Source organism: Suricata suricatta, chromosome 10, assembly GCF_006229205.1.
Source record: "Suricata suricatta isolate VVHF042 chromosome 10, meerkat_22Aug2017_6uvM2_HiC, whole genome shotgun sequence".
NCBI classification, from domain to species: Eukaryota; Metazoa; Chordata; class Mammalia; order Carnivora; family Herpestidae; genus Suricata; species Suricata suricatta.
The window spans coordinates 90,862,087-90,882,829 of record NC_043709.1 but is presented as its reverse complement, the minus strand read 5'-3'; the positions used below and the strand labels follow the sequence as shown (position 1 = coordinate 90,882,829).

Below are 20,743 nucleotides of genomic sequence, written 5' to 3'. Positions count from 1 at the left end.
ATTTTGAATTTCAGGGTAAGGGGGAAAATGTAGACACAGACTCAGAGAACTTATTCTGTGTAGAAGAGTGGTCCTCTCACTGTGTGCAGCCATAGCTTGGAGCCTCAATTTTCATGCTTAAGAATCCAAATCATCACACATTTGGTGCTCAACAACACAAGTTTTACCAACTTACATTTTACAGGTTAGAAGTCTGGCACAGTCATCAGGGCCTCTCCAGAGGCTCTAAGAGAGAACCCATTTCCCTACCTCTTTTGGTTTCCAGATTTGACCCACATTTTTTAGTCAATGGTCCCCTTTCTCTGTCCTCAGAGGCAGCACCATTACATCTCTGTGACCTTTCCTTCTTAGTCACATCTCCCCCTGCCTCAGCTTCTGACCTCAACCTGGAAAGATTCTTCAATTGTTATGAATCATGTGATTAGTCTGGGCTCACTTGGGCAATCTAGAAAATCTCCTTATGTCAAGATTCATAACCTCAATCATATTGCAATGCCCCCTCCGCCATATAAAAGGATACATTCACAGGTTCTTGAGAGTAGGACATGGGCATTTGGGGGGTCATTAGTTGATCCATTGCCTTAGTCTCTCAGCCCCCCTAGGGGAGTTCCACATGCAAATATATCCCCCCCATCCTAAGGTCTTCAATATTCTCAGTCCCAAATCTCATGTTAATCTCACCAGTTCCAAAGTCCCAAATCTCATTAACTACCTCATACTAAACCAGCTATGGGTGAGGCTCTGGGGGGCAACTTGAGGTAGTCTTTTTCCAATACACATAAATGTTTTAACATAACAGAGTTGTTACTGTTTCTATAGTTAACACATTTTATCAAATGTTTCTATTTGGTGATGGCATTCTGATGAATTTTTACTGAAAAGACCATGAGTGGGTTTTTTGTTTTGTTTTGTTTCTGTATGCCCTCATATGTCTACTGTGTTCTATTTCAATCTTCCTATTCTGTCTGTAGCTCTTTCCTAGAGTAGAGACAGTCCATGTTTTTCTTACATTGCCATATTCTTGATTAGTACTTGCCACATATGGAGGAAAAAGCTACACATGAGACTAAGTAGAAACTAAATATTAAGCCCATTAGTATTTTCCATATGTTTCAAACCTAGATTCATAGAGGGTTTAGGTTTTGAGGGGGTTTTTTGGAGTAATACTCTTAGTCAACACACACACGTACACATATTCACACATGCTCAAAGGCACATTCATCAAAAACAGTGGAGATTTGAAAAATATCTAACTTAATTGAATGGCTACTCCAGTATCTTTAAAATGTGGGGCTTGACAAATTCAGTTTTGTTTCCACCTTTATCAAAACATTTTTATAGAAAAAGCACTCCAAGATTAAAATAAACTTGACATTTCTTAGAAATGTCTTTCTTTAGTTTTGCATTTGTTCCTCAATAAAACAAAACCCCGTCACTATCATTAAATCACAGTAAATTTTGGGTCATTTAAACCATCACATATTAGACATAAACATAACTGAGTTGTACCCGAACTCAACACAAGATGCATAGGACCTACAATAAACTTGACTGAGCAGACAGACAAAGGAATTTGGGAGTCTGTATTGAATATTCTGCAGGGAATCAAACAAGATACAAGTGTTTACTTACCAACTATAGCAATTCAATATTGAATAACTATAAACTATTTTTAAAAAATCTTGTTTTGTGATACCTTAAATAAAACATATTTACAAAAGCTCATATTTTCTAATGATGGTTGGTCGAGAATTTCTTAATTTGTACTGAACAAAACCTCCTTTCTACTGAATTTGAAACAATGACCTGAAAAAACTATACATAAAGTTTCCATTTTGACATCACAGTTGTTTATGCCAATTATTCATCCAAAATAGCACCACCATCATGTAATTTTGAATAATTAATTATGGGATCAAAAATAATTGGCAACAATAAATGATAGTGGTACCTTGAATTTATACGCAGCATCACAGACTTTAACAAAATTTATTAACCTAGACGTCTCCAGCAATAATTAATCATGAATTATTCACAGCAGAAAAAGGATCTCAAGTTATCTGATGGGATCCAATCCTACCCGATCTGCCTTCATAAAATGTTTGAAGCCTCTTGGCATTTTGCCCTGTGTAGGAGCCTGATTCTTCCAGCTATTTGGTTCACAAGAACATCTTGTATTTCAGTGAAGAAGAAAAAAAAAACCCCACTCTCCTATTGTGATAAATAATGAAGAAAATCTCTGCAATCCAATATTTTTAACACATAACATCATTTAAAAAATTTGAGTTGACTATATATTTTCCTTAATGTTGACATGCGAGGACTTTCACGTTTTTAAATAGCTTCTGAGTTTTGCTTTTGGGACTCTTCCAGGTCAAATTATTAATGTATCCTCCCTTCCCACAGAGGATATTAACACACTTCACATTTTTCACATATTCAATGTTAGGCTCTTCTGTCTTTCTTTATACTTTCCATCTTCCTCCCTTAACACCTCCTTCACATACTGTGGGGCCTCAAAAGCCAAATAAGAGGTTTTAGCATGAAATCATAGGCAGAATTTGGAATAGAAATATTATTTTTAAAACTGAGTGAATAAAAATGTAATATAAAGCTGTAATCACCATCTTCTCTGTCCTGGTTCCTCATTTTTCTCTAGTAATGGATCTAGTGAAGTCAAGTACTTTTCACAGATACCAATTAATTCAAATAAGTGTTCCTAAGTAATGAGGAAGAGGAGACAAGGGGAGAGAGGGGAAGATAACACTTACGGAGTATATCTAGCCTTATATGCCTGGTGTTTTGTTAGAAGTTTTCAGAGAATTATGGCTAGAAGGACAGACAGTGGAGGCAAACTGCCTCGGTTGAATCCTAGCTCTGACAGAACCACTAGAAGACCCAGTGCAAATTACTTCCTCTTGGGGAACTCAAACTCCCTGTCGGTGAAGAAGGGATAATAACAGGGCCAAATTCTCGAGTAGCTGTGGTGATTATTTGGGTTTGCGTGTGTTGCATCCTATAACAGTGGTTGGCTTATAATCAATGCTAGAAGCATTAGCTAGCTATTATGATTGCTGACTATTATTATATCTCACTTGTTTTTGGTGTACAACAGTGCTCAGATAAGACAGTTATTATCATTTGCATTTCACTGAAGAGGAAACTGGGGCTCCCCAAAGTTAAGAAGCCAACCACACATACAGTTAGTAATTGATCTTGTGGGCTCCAAGCCTGTGCTCCTGTCACTGAAGGGACATAAGGACTGCTGAGCTAGCTCTAGGCACCTTTCCTTTTAAAGGACTTTTCCTGGGACTGAATCAGCAAGATTTTTAAAGATCAGCAAGGCTCATCTCCCTTCCTAACTTTCATTCAGCTCCTTTCTCTCTTTTTTCACTTTGTTGTTCTTTCTGTGCTTCTAATTCCAACATTAATGACATATGTGAATTGGTATGAGGAAAACATCATAATTTTCAAAGATAAGAAATAAGAGGGAAATTATTCCATTCCTCACCATAAAAATTCCACTGAATGGGCAGGATTTTAGTGTCACTGACTCCTTCAAGATCTCCCCAAGTATTTCCCACTGATTTCTCTTACTCTCCTCAATTCTTACAGCATTTATGGCCTGAACTAAACTGCTAGAACATCTAATGTATGACCTAATTGTTAAATTGTACATACTTCAATGTATAGATTTCTGATAATAAGTAATTTATCAGATTTCACCTTTTGAAAACTCATGAAGAGCTCTGTCCTTTCTCAAAGGCTCTCCTTCAGCATCCTTCCCTAACTGTCCTTCCAAATGGGTCCTGAGCCCGAGTTGAGCCAAAAATCAATTATAGTTGTATCCGTGCCATGGAACTGACATTGTGTCCATGTTAATGTCTTGGTTTTGACAAGCATTGTGGTTACGTAAAATGTTACCACTGGGAAGAGCTAAGTGATGGGCACACAAGGACTCTCTGTACTGTTCTGTAACTCTGGAAATTTTTAAAAAACCTTTCCAGATAAAAATTTGTAAAAATCAATTATTCTGCTGGAACATAAACTTCCACTAGCTGATTTCTAATGGTAAGTCATAAATGTCTAGCAAAACACCAAGGTCCCTGAAGACAAGGCCAATGGTGTCGTTCTCTAGACTTCCCCCCACCAAATACTGACATTATTGATGGGAGAATGGAGAGAGTGCAAGAGTTGGGAACGCAAAATAATGTCATAAACATTTGTAAACTGATAAATGGGAAACATAAGAAATCATGGGTTAAATCTGTAGACTCAAGGACATTCAAACTCATGGTTGCTAAGCTCCCGATTTCACCTCTTTTGGGACACTGCAGAAAAATAAATTCAAGATATAAAATATCTTGAATGGAAAAATGTCCCAGACTTTGGAACAGATAACCATTACTCATACTACCATGCGTGGTTGAATCTTCCTTTAAAACCTCTATGTCAACATGTGTTGCCAAATGACTAGGAAGCTGGCTCAGTTGTTAGATTTAGTTGTAATTTATGAGACTCTTAATGCATGAAAAAGTCAAATACTTTTCAGACAAATAAATATCCACAATTTTTTATTCTTGCTTTTTTCATTCTTGGCCTCACCTCTTAAATGACTGACTGCCCAATAGCATAAAACAAAAGAGAACTTTTTAATATATTTTTTAAAACCAGGAAATGGATCATTGAAAAAAAGATATCTTTTTACCCCCAACTGTGGAAAGTTATGAACTTTTCTCAATACTACAGTTCTGTCTACATACTATTGCATAAGTTTTATATATGACAATACCAAAGAGCAATTTCCAAATCATTGTTCCAAAAGAACAACTACCTTACTTTAATTTGGTTCTATATTAACCTTAGTGACAGGGTGGGGCTTGGTGTTAATTAAAAGTTAAAGGTTATGAGTTCAATTCCTGTGTGGTCTGCTTAGTTTCTCTCAGTAGAAAATTCGGTACCATGGTCTTAGGTTAAAAGTTTAATTCTCAGACACTTAACACTGCAGTTTATTTAGTTCAACCTACCCCTACTATTGCCAAACATCTCGTCTTAAAACCAAAGCCCAGCATGCCACAGTTGTTGAGACATCCACTTTTTTTCTTAAACAAAAGTTGCCAGACCATGGGAGTGAAAAATATGAATTGTAAGAACCTCAGCAAACCTCACATTTGCTCGGCCCCATGGCGTAGTTTTGGCTCACTCGCTGCACTGCAGCGCAGAGGTCAGCCTCAGGAGAGCAGACAGCCCACCTGTGTCCTTCACCACGGTATCGCCAGTGCTCATCACAGTGCCTGGCACTCAGTGTTTCTTGCATGCTGTTGGAGAAGAGACATGTGCATTTGCAAAGCCGAAAACACCTACTTCAAATGAAAATTGAGTACTTAACAAATTTAATACAATGGTTCCCAAAATGTGGTCCCCAGACCAGCACCATCAGCATCATCTGGGAACGGGTCAGAAATCAGGAATACACATTCTCTGGCACTACTACTGACCTACCGAACCAGAACTTCCAGGGATGGAGTCCTGAAATATGTATTTTAACAAGCGCCTCATGTGATTCAGGGGTAGACTGGAGTTTACTGTCTACTGGTATAACCCAGTGAAGAAAATCTCTTCCCAAACTCAACTGTGATTTGCAGCAACAGTCTCGAAGCACATAAATTCAGCCGCTTCAGTACCACAGTGTAACTACAGATTCTGGATGAGTTTCTGGAAAACGACTTTCTAAATAGAAATGTGGACCAACTGATGTGTACTTCATATACAGCAAAGTACCTGAATCCTAAGATAAGAATGTGAGAAAGAAACAAGACATGCTAAATAAAATATTAAATGAGGGATTATCACTGTAAGGCTTCCTCCCAGATCACCCTTTCTCAGGCAAATCTCAACAGAATTTATTTAATGAACATGGAAATAATGTGATATGCTGGTAATGTCCCCACACCTTTGTTTTTCTTTGCTGGCTGTACATTATCCGAAGAACTCACTGGGATTCTCAATCATTTCAATGAGCTAAATAATAGCAAAGTGGAATATTCTATGATTAGGCAGAGCATCAAGGGCCCATAATGTTCCAAAACCAACATATTTCTAGATGACAGAAAATAGAGAAGAATGACACGTGTACTAGACACAAAAGGCTCCTGACAGGCCAGAACAGATTAAATCTAACAAAACCATATTTAAGAGGATGAAAATAAACTTCTACACCTAGGTTAACCATATGCAAACTCTAGGTTTGGGAAGATTGCACTCAGCAACAGTACATATTTTTTAAAAAGACAACCTCATTTGCAGCCATATCCCCATGAGTCAACGTTGCATCCACTGTCTCCCAGAAAACAACAATGACCTTGGGATGTCTTAGCGAAAGCAGGGTATGTAGTCACAGATTCACAGTTGTGCTCTGATCTGGTCTGAAGGTCCCACATCTGACATGTCTGCATTCACTTCTAGGCCCCACACTTTCAAGATCAAGTGGAACCACCAACGTGGTGATGGGATTAGAAACCACACTCGGTAGGGCAAATGGAGTAACTACGAGTAACCAGACTGGGAAGAGAAAAGCCAGCATGGGTCCAGGCACACTAGTTATCTTCAAATGTGTTAAGGGCTATCATATGGAAGAGGCATTTAAAATGTCCCGTGTGTCACTGTGAGAGTAATCTTAAAGTCCACGAGTAGAAGCTAATGAACTCCCTTTGGTTCCAAAGGTAAAGTAACAAACAGGAAGAGCTGCTGTGACAGTTTCATGAGCCCATTTGGCTGGTCCAAAGCAGTGCCCAGTTATTTAATCAAACATTACTTTAGGAGTAACTGTGGAGGTATTTTGTAGATGTGGTTAACATCTACAGTCAGCTGACCTTAAGGAGATTAGCGTTAATAATGTGGGTGGGCCTCATCCAATTGCTGGAAGGCCGTTAGCGTAAGAACCGAGGTTTCCAGAGTGAAAGAAATTCTGCCACAGGATTGCAACACTAACTCCTGCCTGAGTTTCCAGCGTGCCAGCTCACTCTAAGATTTTAGTCTTGCCAGCATACATAAATAAACAAGTAAATCAACCCATCATGTGTGCGTGTATCTGTATGTTTTTGTCCTCTTGGTTCCATGTCTCTTGAACACAGACTGACAGCTGTCCAAAGGAGAAATCGTCTCCGTCCAATCATACTGAGCTCCTATCACTGGAGATTGCCAAGTGCAGGTGAAGATACTACTTTGGTCATAATAAGGAGACCATTAAGATATATGCCTTTCGGTAAGATTATAAACCATGTATAGAACACTTAGTCTAACTCAGTTTGTTCATTTTTTTGAGGATCCAGTCTGTGTCAAATACTGTGCGAGGGTCTAGGGACAGAACGGTGAGCAGAGATATCTACTATTCCCCTTTTTTGGAATGCACACGTATCTTGTACCATGTACGACTACTCTAGGACACAAAGCTGGTGCTCAACAGATACGTGTTAGATGAATAATGGAATGAATGAGTAAAAATATGCTTAAAGATTAAAAGGAAATATGGAGATACATATATTTATATATTATTTGAGAAACCTTTCTACCAAAATATTTTAATGTTTAAACTTTTATTCTTTAATAAGGATAAGATTTGATCATGAAAACAAATTTCATGTCATGCTTCCTTCTCCATAAGGCATAAGACTGAATTCTTTTCCTAAGCTCTCCTCCCACCTTGACTTCTTACATACTGATCCTTAAAAAAAAACAACTCAATGTTTACTCATTTCACATATTTGAAAGGGCAAATTGCTAAGGCATAGAAACTGCTAAGTCTGGGGTGCCAGGGTGGCTTAGTCAGTTAAGCCTCTGACTTCGGCTCAGGTCATGATCTGACTGTTTCTGAGTTCAAGCCCTGTGTTGGGTTCTGTGCAGACAGCTCAAAGATGGGACCCTGCTTCTGAAACTGTGTCTCCCTCTCTCTCTGCCCCTCCCCCACTCACATTCCGTCTGTCTCTCTCTCTCTCTCTCTCTCTCTCTCTCTCTCTCTCTCTCTCTTTCTCAAGAACAAATAAACATAAAAAAAAAAGAAACTGCTACCTCTGGAAAGTCTGTAATGTTATGTAGTCAGTGGAGGAACATTAACAGTCAACTGCTGGATGGAGCGTGTTCATCTGGCCTCCAGCAATGGGCAGCCAGAGAGCTCACCAGACTGCTCGTCCAAATAGAAATATTAAGGAACATAGAGGAAGAATTGCATGGACTTCAATAACAAAAGCATCAATGAATTAAGACCAAATTCAGATCACACTTGTAACTTTTCAGAGTACCTTCAAGGTCTATCCTACCTGCCTTGCTATATCAATCAATCTTAATCAATAAACAAACAAGCCAATGTATATGTCATTTGACAGATGAATAAAGACAAGAGCACGATGAAGCTTTAGTTTTAACCCCAATCTTTTCAGTCAGTAGCGTTGAGTGCCTTTTTAAAAATAATTAGATCATATTGACAGGACATAGTGCAAAATATTCTTTTGATCACAATGAGAAATTTATTCTTTAGCAGAGGATGCCTCATCAGTTTCCTTACACTTGATCCAATGCTGTAAGAAAGGAAATACAGAGGAACTTTCTTACATATACAGATCGTTCAGAATCTTACAGGTAGCTGTATTGACTGATCATACACCCAGGGGTCCCAGAAGGCTTTGCTGTGCATTGGTTATTTATTGGTTACTGGAAGTTTTTTATAAACACAAAACTCATCAGTGTTTAATAAGGTTCATTTTATAAAATCCTAATGATCAACTCATTTCCTAACATCAGGTGTTCCAAAGAATGTGGAAAAGAATGGTGTGATACCAAATGAACACATTTATTTGCAAATTTGCAAGAGTCATAAACTAGGACTCTAGACATAGCTGTACACCAAGAAGCTGGGCGATCTGTGTAACAACCTCTCTCTCATAGTATGTGAAAGAGCTTTACATATGTGATTACTCCATGCTGAAATTACCTTTTCAGACTGCTCTGTCTCTATAACATAACTGCTTTCATTTTTAATGGGATGGAAGAAACGATGGCTGTTTTTCTGAAACCACATCAATTTTCAAAGGCAGCTGTAGCAACAGAGATGCGTTTGCACTGGAATTTTGGCTTCAAGGACACTACCACTTTGAAAATTTGGCTGATTTCCCCAAACCCATAAGTTGGATAAATACCAGGAATAAAAAGGGGAATTACATGGATGATTTATAATTTTCTTCACTCCCTTTCCTTAAAGTAGTCCTTATCTGTTGCCAAGAAAACAAGTCAAAAATGGAGCCAAGCGATGACTGACAATTAACTACAGGAAACGATGTCAATGAATAAATTCGCCATAAGTTAAAAATAAAGGATACCCGAATTTTAATAATATATTCCCCAAAAAAGGAGGGACAGAGATATGTCCTTTTGACTTTGAAAAACGGGTCTTGATTTTCTTTCATTTTGTTTTGCCCGTATTGTTTCTCGCCTAATTATATTTTCCTTAAGAAAAGTCTAAGAATTCGTCATTGCCAACACTACATGTTTAACCATCCACCCATTAACAACCGATTTTGCTTTTAATGTTTTTTCTTTCCTTTTCATGTTTTCTTTTCCTTTCTTTTTCTCCTCATCCTTGCTTTTTCTTCCTGGGTGTACAATAAAGGTCAGCATGACCTACACCTTGCACAGCGGTATGACTTTTACACATATCCATAGGTATACACCTGCGATTTGAAAATACCCTTTTGTTCCTCTTCGGGTAGAAGAAACAAATGAAAATCAACTCATCTAAGCTGTTTGTCTCTTTTCGCTTTTCTATCTTTGCAGGTAAAGTAAAGTATAAATGGTTGAAAGCCAAGGTAACTTTATCATTACATTTAATGACAGGAGAACAACTAGTTTTCTAGCCTCATCCAAGTATGTCTCAACGCCAACTTCCTCCCATGAGCCCAGTCCTTTAAAAAAACAATCATTTCTCTAACCACCAACTATACAAGGAACCAGTGGGCCTCATTTCTGGCAGTCCTTCAAATCCAAGAACCACCTAAGAAAGGCTTCTTCACACACACACACACACACACACACACACACACACACACACTTGTGTCCAGTGTCCATGTATGTACATTTGTGTCTGCAACCACCTGAAACACAATCTGTTTCTCTTCTTATTCAGATGAATTTTTAAAGAAAATTTACCATTAAGATTATATAATATTAAAGCAAGAATGACCAAGAACTTGAAGAGCTGTAAGTAAAAAGTGTGGGACAGGACTGTTCCAGATGTGACGTGCACAGCTGAAGTCATTTCCTAGACTTGTGGTTTTCAAATTGGATCTGGAGCTTACCTGTTATGGAAGCCACAGGTCAACTTGCTATGTCTTCCCAATGAGTCCCTGTTTGGTGGGGGGTATCATTTTTATATTGAAACAAATGCATATATTATGGAGCAAGGTTTAATGTTGCATATATTTTGTATAATTTATAAAGCATGTAATAATTACATGATTGTCATGAGATGCTTACATATGCTCCAAATCGCCTAGATCTTTCTCTTCTTATTTTTATTTATTTTTTATTCTTTTTAATGTTTATTCATTTTTGAGAGACAGAGAGAGACAGCATGAGCAGAGGAGGAGCAGAGAGACAGGCACACACAAAATCCAAAGCAGGCTGTGCCAGCCGCTCAGAGCCTGATGTGAGACTTGAACTCACGAACTGTAAGATCATGACTTGAGCCAAAGTCAGATGCTTAACTGACTGAGCCAGCCAGGCGTCCCTCTCTTCATTTAGAAGTACTTTGAAAACAGTATTCAAAAAGCATCATACTACACCATTAAGTCTGAATGAAAAGAACGAACTGGCATATAGCTACCTCCAGAGAAAAAGTTCTAAACTGCAAAGGCAGGTCCTAAAGCAAAAGGAGGCTGACCTAGCCAAGATGCTATTGATATTGCTGTTTTCATTTAATGGTTGTGAAATCTCACGAACACGCCGCAAAGCATACATAAATGTTAAAGCGGTATTTGGTACTTTCTGGAAGATTCATATTTAAAATCAGAATTGTCCTTGTCCCACTGAAAAATAAAATGAAAAAAGTTTTTCAAAAAAAGTTTTTTATAATTGAGAGAGTGTGAGAGAGAGAAGCAAACAAGAGCAAGGAAACAAGGAAAAAGAGGAAAAAATAAATCACTTCTGTTTGTACCGAGGAAAAAATATCACATGCTCATTTTGGTTTAGCACTCAATTTATAGCCCAGCAATCTGAATCTCTGAACTTAAGCCCTCACAGATGAGAGCCCCAATTGGCTTTTGAATTAGAGGCTAGCATTACTCAATTTGAGGCTAGCCCTTTCATGAAATATATTTAGCTATGGCATACAATATTTCAATTCTAAAATGAGAATGTCAACTGTGAAACTAAATTTCAAATTTTAGTTGTTTTTCTCTCAGTTCCTCCCACACTTACTATAAATTTGAATAATACAAACCGAGGAAGCATTTAAGTAAATAGGGTGCGCGTTCTAGGCTTTATGGTAGGCTTTGACCACTTGAAGCCTGTCAAATTATAGGCTGACACACACAAGTGAAGAAATCTGTGTCCCACATGCCATGTTATTTGGCTCTACCCGCAGCCAGTGAAGGAGCATGTCTACCCTGCTGGGGTAAGAGAAGACAGAATGGCTGGAAAGCAGACCCTCTCCATACGCAGCACCCCTGCAGTGCGCACCATGCCGAGCCAGACGGCAAGCTCTCCTGAAGACAGAACGGCAAGGTCTGGAAGGGAAAAGAATCCTCCCAATACAAGACCATGTGTATAATGTGTATATAAACACACACACACACACACACACACACACACACACACGTACATCCCTCACATGCTTTATCACTTCTCCTTGGTAATTAACAAATTATTAAATTTTGCCTGTGCTAACCCTTTGATGGTCAGCTTGTCAACCAAAAGTTCTGGCTAATGCCAAATTCTGTTTTAAACGTAGAGGGCTTAAGAATCCCTATTACCTGGGCTTAAGAAGCTGCTTACCACGGACCAGAAGTGCTTTCTGATTTATGGGTATTAATTTATTGATGACACAAACATATTTCTTGTGGCTGTTCTTGCCAGATATAAGCCACAAGAAGTATAGTTATGATCACCAGTAGTGATCTCTACTATACACAAGAAGTGATCTCTACTATACACAAGAAGTGTAGTTATGATCACCAAACTGCAAATGACACTAGCCAGACTCTGAATTCAAGAGAAAGAGACGGGGGCGCCTGGGGGGCTCAGTGGGTTACGTGTCCGACTTCAGCTCAGGTCATGATCTCATGGCTCCTGAGTCCAGTCCCACATCAGGCTTACCGCTGTCAGTGGCAGAGTCGTTTCTGGATCTTCTGTCTCCCTCTCTGTTTGCCCCTCCCTGACTTGCTTGCAGGCTTTCTCTCTCTCTCTTTCAAAAATAAACATTAAAAAAAGAGAGACAGAGAAAGTTGTGTGTGTGTGCGCGCACACGCATGTGTGTAGGGTGTGCAGAGTAGCAATAAAGAGTTTCTATCTTAAAAGCTTTCCAACTCTTACTGAAAACCAAAATACCCACTTGAATGTAAATGTATCTTTGACTGTATGTTTTCACTAGAAAACTTAACAAATTAAAAGGAGCATGCCTCGAAAAGCTGAAATATTATAAGCTAATACTGGAGCACTTACTATGTGCCAGGTGCTGTTCTAAAAGATTTGCATGTAATGACTCATTCAATCCTAACAGTGACTCTTTGAGATGGGCACTAATATATCCTTTTTATAGTTGAGAGACTTACCTTGCCAAAGCTTCCATGTTCACCCCGCTATTAAAGTATGGAATTGGAAGTCAAACCTGACCTGTCTGTTAGCAGGCAGACAACACCGTCTTGCTTGTCTCCAATTCTAACCTGGTAGTGACTGTGGGGAAAAGTAGATGGTACAGGGAAGACTTGAAGCCTCTACAGACCCAAGTCAAATTAGAGATGCTCTATTTCTACCCTTCCAAGATCCTTGAATCCTTCCCCTGCTAAATATCTGGAGAGAAATAGATCATCGAGCCCATGGGAAGATCACAACCATTTGTGGGAGGCATCTGAGAACGTGAGGAGCTGCTGTGACATTCTCGCAGGCATAACTGCTCACAGACTTAAAAAAACAAAAGTGACTTACAAGAATGATACAGACTATAGGTTACAAAAGTGAGCAATGTGGTACAACTAAGCAGAGAGGACAGACATTCGCATTAACAAAGAATGAGAATAAACTTCAGCATTGCTACAGAGTCCAGAGTTGATAGATACGAAGTGCTCTGTAATTGTTCTCACTGAACTATGAGAAAAGGTCTCAGAATTGTCTCCCAGGCATAAGTCAAACTTATATCACCTTTTAAATGTGAGATGTGGTTACAAGGTCTCAGGAAAAACAGTCTAAATGTTGAAATAGGAAACCACTGTGTATAGATGACAGACAAAAGGGCAATTGTTTACGGCATGTAAGTCTATCATTCTCATTTTCACCTACATGAACATAAATGCAAATGGCAGAATGTCCAAAGGACATGCATTAAGAATCACAGGACTTCAGAGTTAGAAAGGAACGTAGTGAACAAGTCCAACTTCTGCACTTTACATAAAATAAAACCAAGGTCAGCAGAATTTGGATTGTGTGTACAGGTATTATCTTCACCTCTGGGAGTGAGGAGTGCCCCTAGGGAGAATGTATGGAGCAAGAAGATAAGAAGCAGAGATGTGGGACCAATGAAGAGCAGCCCAGGAAGGTAGTTGGTTAGGGACAATGGAGAAGTAGAACAAAAGCCGAGAAGTGTGAGGTCATGAGAACCCAGGACAGCAGGAATTTTAGGAAAGAACAAGTGGCTGTATTGAATGGTAGGAAGAGTTCTAAGAAGACCAAAACCAGGAAATGTTCATTAGATTTGGTGGTTATTGATTAGTGATGACTTAAGCAAAAGCAGTTTCAGAAGCATAATTACAGTGGAAGATTGCATGTTTTAAGCAATGAATGGGAGATGGAAGGAAGGAAGGAAGGAAGGAAGGAAGGAACGAACGAACGAACGAACGAACGAACGAACGAAAGACAATAAGGGCAGAGCCCTTCAATACACTTGGAAAAAAGAAAGAGATGGTGCAGTGGTCAAAGACACACTTAAGGGATGATCAGTGGAGAACGAGAGGAATGATTGAAGCAGTAATTGAAACAATTCGGGGGAAGACAAAGGAAATGGTAGCCCTGGGACTGATGGCTCAGCCTTGAAAGAAGGATGTGCAGTACTTGCCCTGAGACAGTATAGATGGGAAAGGGACGGATATACGCAGCTAGCTGGTTTCTCAGCCAAATTTTAATTTATATGCTTAACTTTTCCAACCATGTGGAGTTTATTTTGCTAAATGAAAGGAGGTCTAAAACTCTCCTTCTTTTACTGTCTCTAGTAAGTTTTGAATGAATGAGTAATAAACAGGCAGCCCCAGGCCTAGAACTTTCCCTCACGAAGGACTTAGACAAGCAATTGTTGGCAGCTCTGGCCTCCCCGCAGACTCCCTTCTCTGCTTCCTCCACTCTCCTGGAACAGCTTCCTCATTCTCCAGAGCTTTCTCCCAGCTACGGAAATTAGGTTCTCACGCCATCAGAAAACACTGAGGAGATTAATAGGGAGGAGTTCAATCTTGTGAAGGCTGGCAGTCTTTAAGCCTTGCCAACTATCTATTTTCTGTGCTTGGTTTCTGCCAGAGGCAAGAGTCAGCAGCAAGAAGGAAGGGTCATGGCAGAAAAGAGCACTCTTAAAAAATTAAAAGAAAAAGAGAGAAAGACTTAGAATAGGGGAGATTTACTGCTGATATTAAACCACAGAGCCAGTTAGGAAAGAGAGACTGGCCACAGAATTAAAAGTTACTCATGTTTATTTAATATTGAGGATTCCCTACTGTACTGGACAACCCAAATGGGTTTCCCTCTACAAATGCGCTCCTACTAGAGATTTGTTGGAGTCATTTCCCGAGAACCTAGTGCTCCGTGTTCACAGTCAGTTCTGGTTCTTTCCTCCAGTAAGAGACCACGACATGATCTGAAAAGCCACGCTGCCTTTACATTTTAGCAACATCTCCTTCAGCATTGTTCTTCCATTATTAAATCTGAGATACATTTTCAAATCCGATTAGATGCATTTTCATATCCACCATTTCACCCTTAAAGGTCTGCAAGACTTTTCTCATGTGAGGAATATATAAAAGTCTCTGAATTACTAGTATAAGGCACAATATGATCATTTAAATTCACTCCAGAGGCACTGGCAGTAGCTGTCTTGCTTGAGGTCATGCATTCTAAAGTTTCCTCAATCTTCCCCACTTTAGAAGCATTGGGTAGAAATGCAGTTCTATTTCTTGAAAAGATATATTCATTCAATAAGCATGTGCTAAGCATCCAACACATGCCTGACACTGGTCTGGTTGCTGCAAATATCAAGATGAATGAGATATAAAATTGGCCCCTCTGGATCTCGTACAGAGAAAGAAGAGAAAAGGCATATTTTTTCATTTCCACAATCTGATTTCTTTGGAGGTTTGTTTTATACCTTTCCTCAGAATACCAAGACCTATGATATCTCACTTGCCTTGTGTATTATCAGTCAGGGTACTTCATCATAAATAAGCAACAAAGTACTTAAAACTGGTTATGCAAAATGAAAATTCTAGATAAAGAGAAAGAGACTTTACTTAAAGGAGCAACTCATGAGACTATGTGTTAAATGCCAACCACCCTCCTGTCCAATCTCAGGAGGCAGTATCACAGACACATGCATTCATGTGCGCGCACACACACACACTAAGACAACTACAACAAAACACTTACCTGACTTGCCCACACCTGCTCTCCCAAATATCGCCAGTTTGACCTCTGCACTTTTAGCCATGCTGGGTGTTGGTAGATAATTCACTGTTGTTCCAACTAAAGAGCTGAGAAAATCGTTTTGGTTCCTGGCTTTGGATTCACCATATCATTGTAAATCTGCAATCCTTGAACAAAAGAGATTTGGGAATTCATAAGTGACTGGAGAGAGGATTTAGTGTTTATTAAGCGTTTCCTACATGCCAGCTGGCATTCACTTTATCAGCATTTCCATTTTGATCTCCATCACAATCCTGTGAGAGGGCTATAGCAATTTACTGCAAACTAGTCATCTAACAAACAGTAGATTAGAGACCTGAACTTGGGTCTCTTGGGATCTACAACATATGCATTGTCATATACAATAGCATAACCTGCAACATTTTCTATGAAGGCATTGTTTTTTGGTCACTAACTGATAACAAATACTTGATGTGTGTGGATACATGTATTTACCATGTATCTATAAACACCCAAAGCACAACATACATAATAGGGAGAATCACATTTGGAACTCTTTTATTTTCCTTAAGGCTGAATAATATACATTCATATTAGTCAATCCTATTGTAATGATTGAACTTGACTTGAAGGTTAAATTTTAGCACAGTTCACACTAGATCACGTGACTGAGCGATGTGACAGATATACATGTTCAAGGAATTGATATGTAATATATATCTAGATAATATTTTTATCTTTTTCTGGGCACAATACCATTGGTACACAAAAGAGAAATGCCTCAACTTGTGGGAAACTGGGTCTCTCTGAACTCATAAGTAGAGGAAAAATCTCCTTGTAAGGTAATGCAGGTTTGCAAGGCCTCCCACCGTCAGATGGCTACCAACACCTACCCCCACTCAACCCCCACTCAATTTCTGCTTCAGCACTGACCCCAAGGTGCTTGACTGATATCAGGAGTGATTTGCCTTCTTATGCTAAAAATATGTGAATTGTACCTTGTGAAAAAAACTTGTTACAGGAGTTTCTTCTTTTATGATTATAGGAGCAAATGTTACATTTCCTGAGAAAACCCATTTTTCTTCCCCAGGAAAACAGGCTATTGACCCCTATCACAAAAGAACTAACTTTTGCCTTTGCTATGCTAAAAAACATCACCTTGTATTTGAATGCTAAAAATCCCTTCCTTTCCCATCTGAAAAACATCAAGTCGCCTACTTCAATCTTTATTGGTAAAGATTATGCATGAGTCTTCCACCAATCTATGTTCTGGGAAAGTTTTACATACCAAAGAATTTGTTATCAGAAACTATTGTCTAAGTCAATTGCCACTTCTGTTTTGTACCCCATACATTTTTCAGTAAATAAAGCTGACTCTCGGGTCAGTGCAGAGATGCCTGCCTGGTGAGCAGAAAGAAAGTCGAGACTCTCTCACTCCCTTTTGCCAACTCCACCCATCCTTCAGGGAGCCCTGGACCTGCTGGAGCTGGAGTCCAGCATCAACTTCTGATTCCTTTTCTAAGACCATCTTAAGTAAATTAGTTTATGGTACTGTCTTACCCTTTAGGAAATGATATTATATACAGTGTAAGTACATTTTATATAGGTGGGTGTTTTCAGAATGACACCTAAGTTCTTAGCAACATGGAAATGTAAAGTTGGAAAGAGCCATGGGGTCAACCAAAGGAATCCTCCAGCAATGTCAGGAATCCTTCCTTAAGATCAGACAACCATCTTGTGTCCCATTGAACACTTTCAGGTACCTGGGGTCAGGGATGGTCAGCGGACAGCAAGTCAACTTTTTGTTTACAGTTACTCAGGACCCTTCAAGCACCTAACAGCTATTAGGACCCTTTTCCCCATCCTAGGCAACTACTCTCTAGGAAAATGAGACCTGGCATCTTCCCTTGTTCTTCATGAGATGCATGGTCTTGTTTGTTTCTTTCTTTGGCTCTTACATTCTCTCTTTACCATATGCAGCCCTCTTTGCTGGCACTTGCCATTTAATCACTAAAAACATGGCCTCCCTTGCATCCACTACTTGAGACATGACTTGACAAGCTGACCTCGCAGAAGTTCACAGAGATTTTCCCAACTCTGCATTGGCGCTGTGGTTGTACAGCCACTATCGGCAAGACTCACATCTTTCACAAAAACTGCAGACTGCTTCATACTGAACTTCTGCAATCAGTGGTTTTTTTTAATTTTTTTAAGATTTATTAATTATTGACAGACAGAGAGAGAGAGAGACAGAGCATGAGCATGGGAGGGGCAGACAGAGGGAGACATAGAATCTGTAGGCCAGAATCTGAAGCTAATAGCTCAGAGCCTGATATGGGGCTCAAACCCACAACCATGAGATCATGACCTGAGCCGAAGTCCAATGCTTAACCAACTAAGCCACCCAGGCACCCCTGCAATTAGTGTCTTGAACCTAAATATGACTTAACTTTCATCTTTGTTAAACTTAATCACATTAGTGATTCATTCATTTCATCCCTTTTGTCAGTCTGCAAAGATATTTTTGCAATACAAATCTGTTATCTAAATGTGTAAACTGCTCCTGCCAGCATTTTGTCAACTACAACTTTTCCAAAGAGCTTCTCAAGAGAAAGAAGTGAAACTCCTTCTGAAAAAAGTATTTCTACAAAGACATGAACATGTAATTTCTTTCTTTATCATGCATCTTAGCCTTGTAGCTAACGAAGTTTGTATTTGCTGATTTCCAAAGGGCCAGAGCTTCCTCTGGGGAATAAAAGGGTCCCCAATAACAAATAAAATTTCTCTGTAATCATTAATAGCACCAAAAAACAGAAGCTTTAACATCTGCAATTTGTCTAGGCCCATGCTTTTGGCTAAAGATAAAAGAATTTCCTTATTTGTCATTTTATATGCATTCATTAAGGAAAGGCCTTATGTTTAAAGTTCAGTGCTTTATCACAAAAGCATCACAAAAGCATAATACATGGAGATATAAAACTGTATAAATTCTACATAAGAATGGCAAGCATTTCTTTGAAACACAGACCAAGCAAGGGTCTGTGTAAACAACAATTTGTTATTTCATGCAAAACTATTCATTCCCATGCACATAAATTCTAAATAATTATGTCTTATTTATATATCATGAAAGTAGGCATCAAATGTGATTTCTAAAAAAATTTTAAGTCGAATACTTCGTTAACTCCCAAACGGCCTCAGAGATATATGAATTTCACATGAGAAAGAAAAATTGTGTAGGCTAATTTTTTACTTATAAGGATACAGCTGTTACTGTCAACCTATTATTTAGGAAAATCAAAGAAGACACAAACTGACATGTATGTTTCTTTTTTTTTAATGTTTATTTATTTTTGAAAGAGAGAGAGACAGATCATGAGCAGGGAAGTGTTAGAGAGAGAGGGAGAAACAGAATCCAAAGCAGGCTCCAGGCTCTGAGCTGTCAGAGCCCAACAGGGGCTCAAACTCACAATCTATGAGATCATGACCTGAGCTGAAGTCGGACACCCAACCAACTGAGCCACCCAGGCACCCCATGACATGTGTGTTTCAACATTTTGCCTTACACATAAAAATGTGAAAAAGTTATATCTGACAAAGATCTAAAACAAAGATAAATGTGTAAATTGTTGTAATAAGTGACCTTTTGCCAACTACTGATGTTCAAAATAATTTATAGCTCCAGACCTTCCATAACATGAACCTAAAGACATTTGTTGTAATGTTGTTGTATAGAAGTATTCTGGCAGGGTCTAGAAGTTCCCGTTTCCTTATGATGTGGACAGTGCTTTACTAGGACAAAAAACTCCTGAGTTTCTATCACTCTTAAAGCTAAAATCACACCTAGATACTTAAGAGACTAAAGGTAGAGTGATTTCCCCCCTAAAGATAAAGGAACTAACATAAGGATTAGAAAAAATAGGAAAAAGAAGCTAACCTCCAAATCCTATGCTATTATTTACATTTGTTGATCATCCCACAATTATGCTAAGCACATACACACAAAAGTGGCCACCTTCTAGGAGCTTCCAGTGTGTCAGACCTGTGCCATTTAGGTCACCAATAACCTGATTTTATTTATTTAAGGAAAGGTTTCATTCATAATAAGTCATTCCCAAGACTATTATTATCAAGGTCCTTGCCTTCTACTTCCTCTTTGGGGGGGGGGGGGAACCAAGCATCTTTATAAGGTAATAGTTTTTCCAACTTCTGTATTTGTCATCAAAATAAAGCACAGCTGTCTAGGCAAGCGGACTCCAGTCTGGTCGTGGGAATGAAATCCTCTGCTGTGGCTCTGAAATCAAGTTTTCCTCATCCCGCTACCAGGAATTCTCCCTCATCCTGCAACGCAGCACCCACAGCGACAAGGATAATTGTGCAAGACCCCCTGGGTACAGCTTTGCCCCGAGAGCAACAGGTATCCTAGAATGACCAACAAGCCCATCAGGGACGGCAGGTCACTTGCTCCAACCTGGAGAGCGAACGCGGCCCGAATCCAAAGGGCATTCTCGGTCTCGGCTCCGAGGGCGCTGTCAAGCCCTGGGCGCCGGCGCTCCCATCTCCGTCTCAGCGAACCCCAAAGCTTCCCTGGGAAGACCCGGCGGCCAGGACGACCGATCCCGAGGCCACACGTTCAAAGGGGGTCTCCAGGGTGTGCAGGAAGCCGTCCCGAAAGAGCCACCTGGGCACGTGCGTGACACTCACCTGTTCACACTCTCCAGGCCCGGGAGAGCCGCGGTCCCCCGCAAGTTCGGAGTCGGTCGCCCGGGACCGCGCAGCCCTCCCACGCGGCGCAGCCCAGCCTGCGGCTCGCGCTTCCGCCGCTGCGATCGCGGGTGGGAGCCGCGGCGGCGGCTGCAAG

General features: G+C 39.6%; 1 protein-coding gene across 2 annotated transcripts in view; it reads right to left on the bottom strand.

The window, feature by feature from the left end:
- RERG (RAS like estrogen regulated growth inhibitor) overlaps nucleotides 1–20,743 on the bottom strand; it is a 120,642-nt gene that overhangs the window by 95,142 nt on the left and 4,757 nt on the right. The window contains exons 1-2 of one of the 2 annotated variants that reach the window (XM_029955696.1): nucleotides 20,587–20,737; nucleotides 15,886–16,049 (exon numbers count right to left, since the gene is read on the bottom strand). In XM_029955696.1, coding sequence (XP_029811556.1) covers nucleotides 15,886–15,946 — 61 coding nt within the window. In that variant the 5' untranslated portion in view covers nucleotides 15,947–16,049; nucleotides 20,587–20,737. Of the gene's footprint in view, nucleotides 1–15,885; nucleotides 16,050–20,586; nucleotides 20,738–20,743 lie in introns of those variants that run through there. The other variant, XM_029955697.1, reaches the window with a different exon arrangement.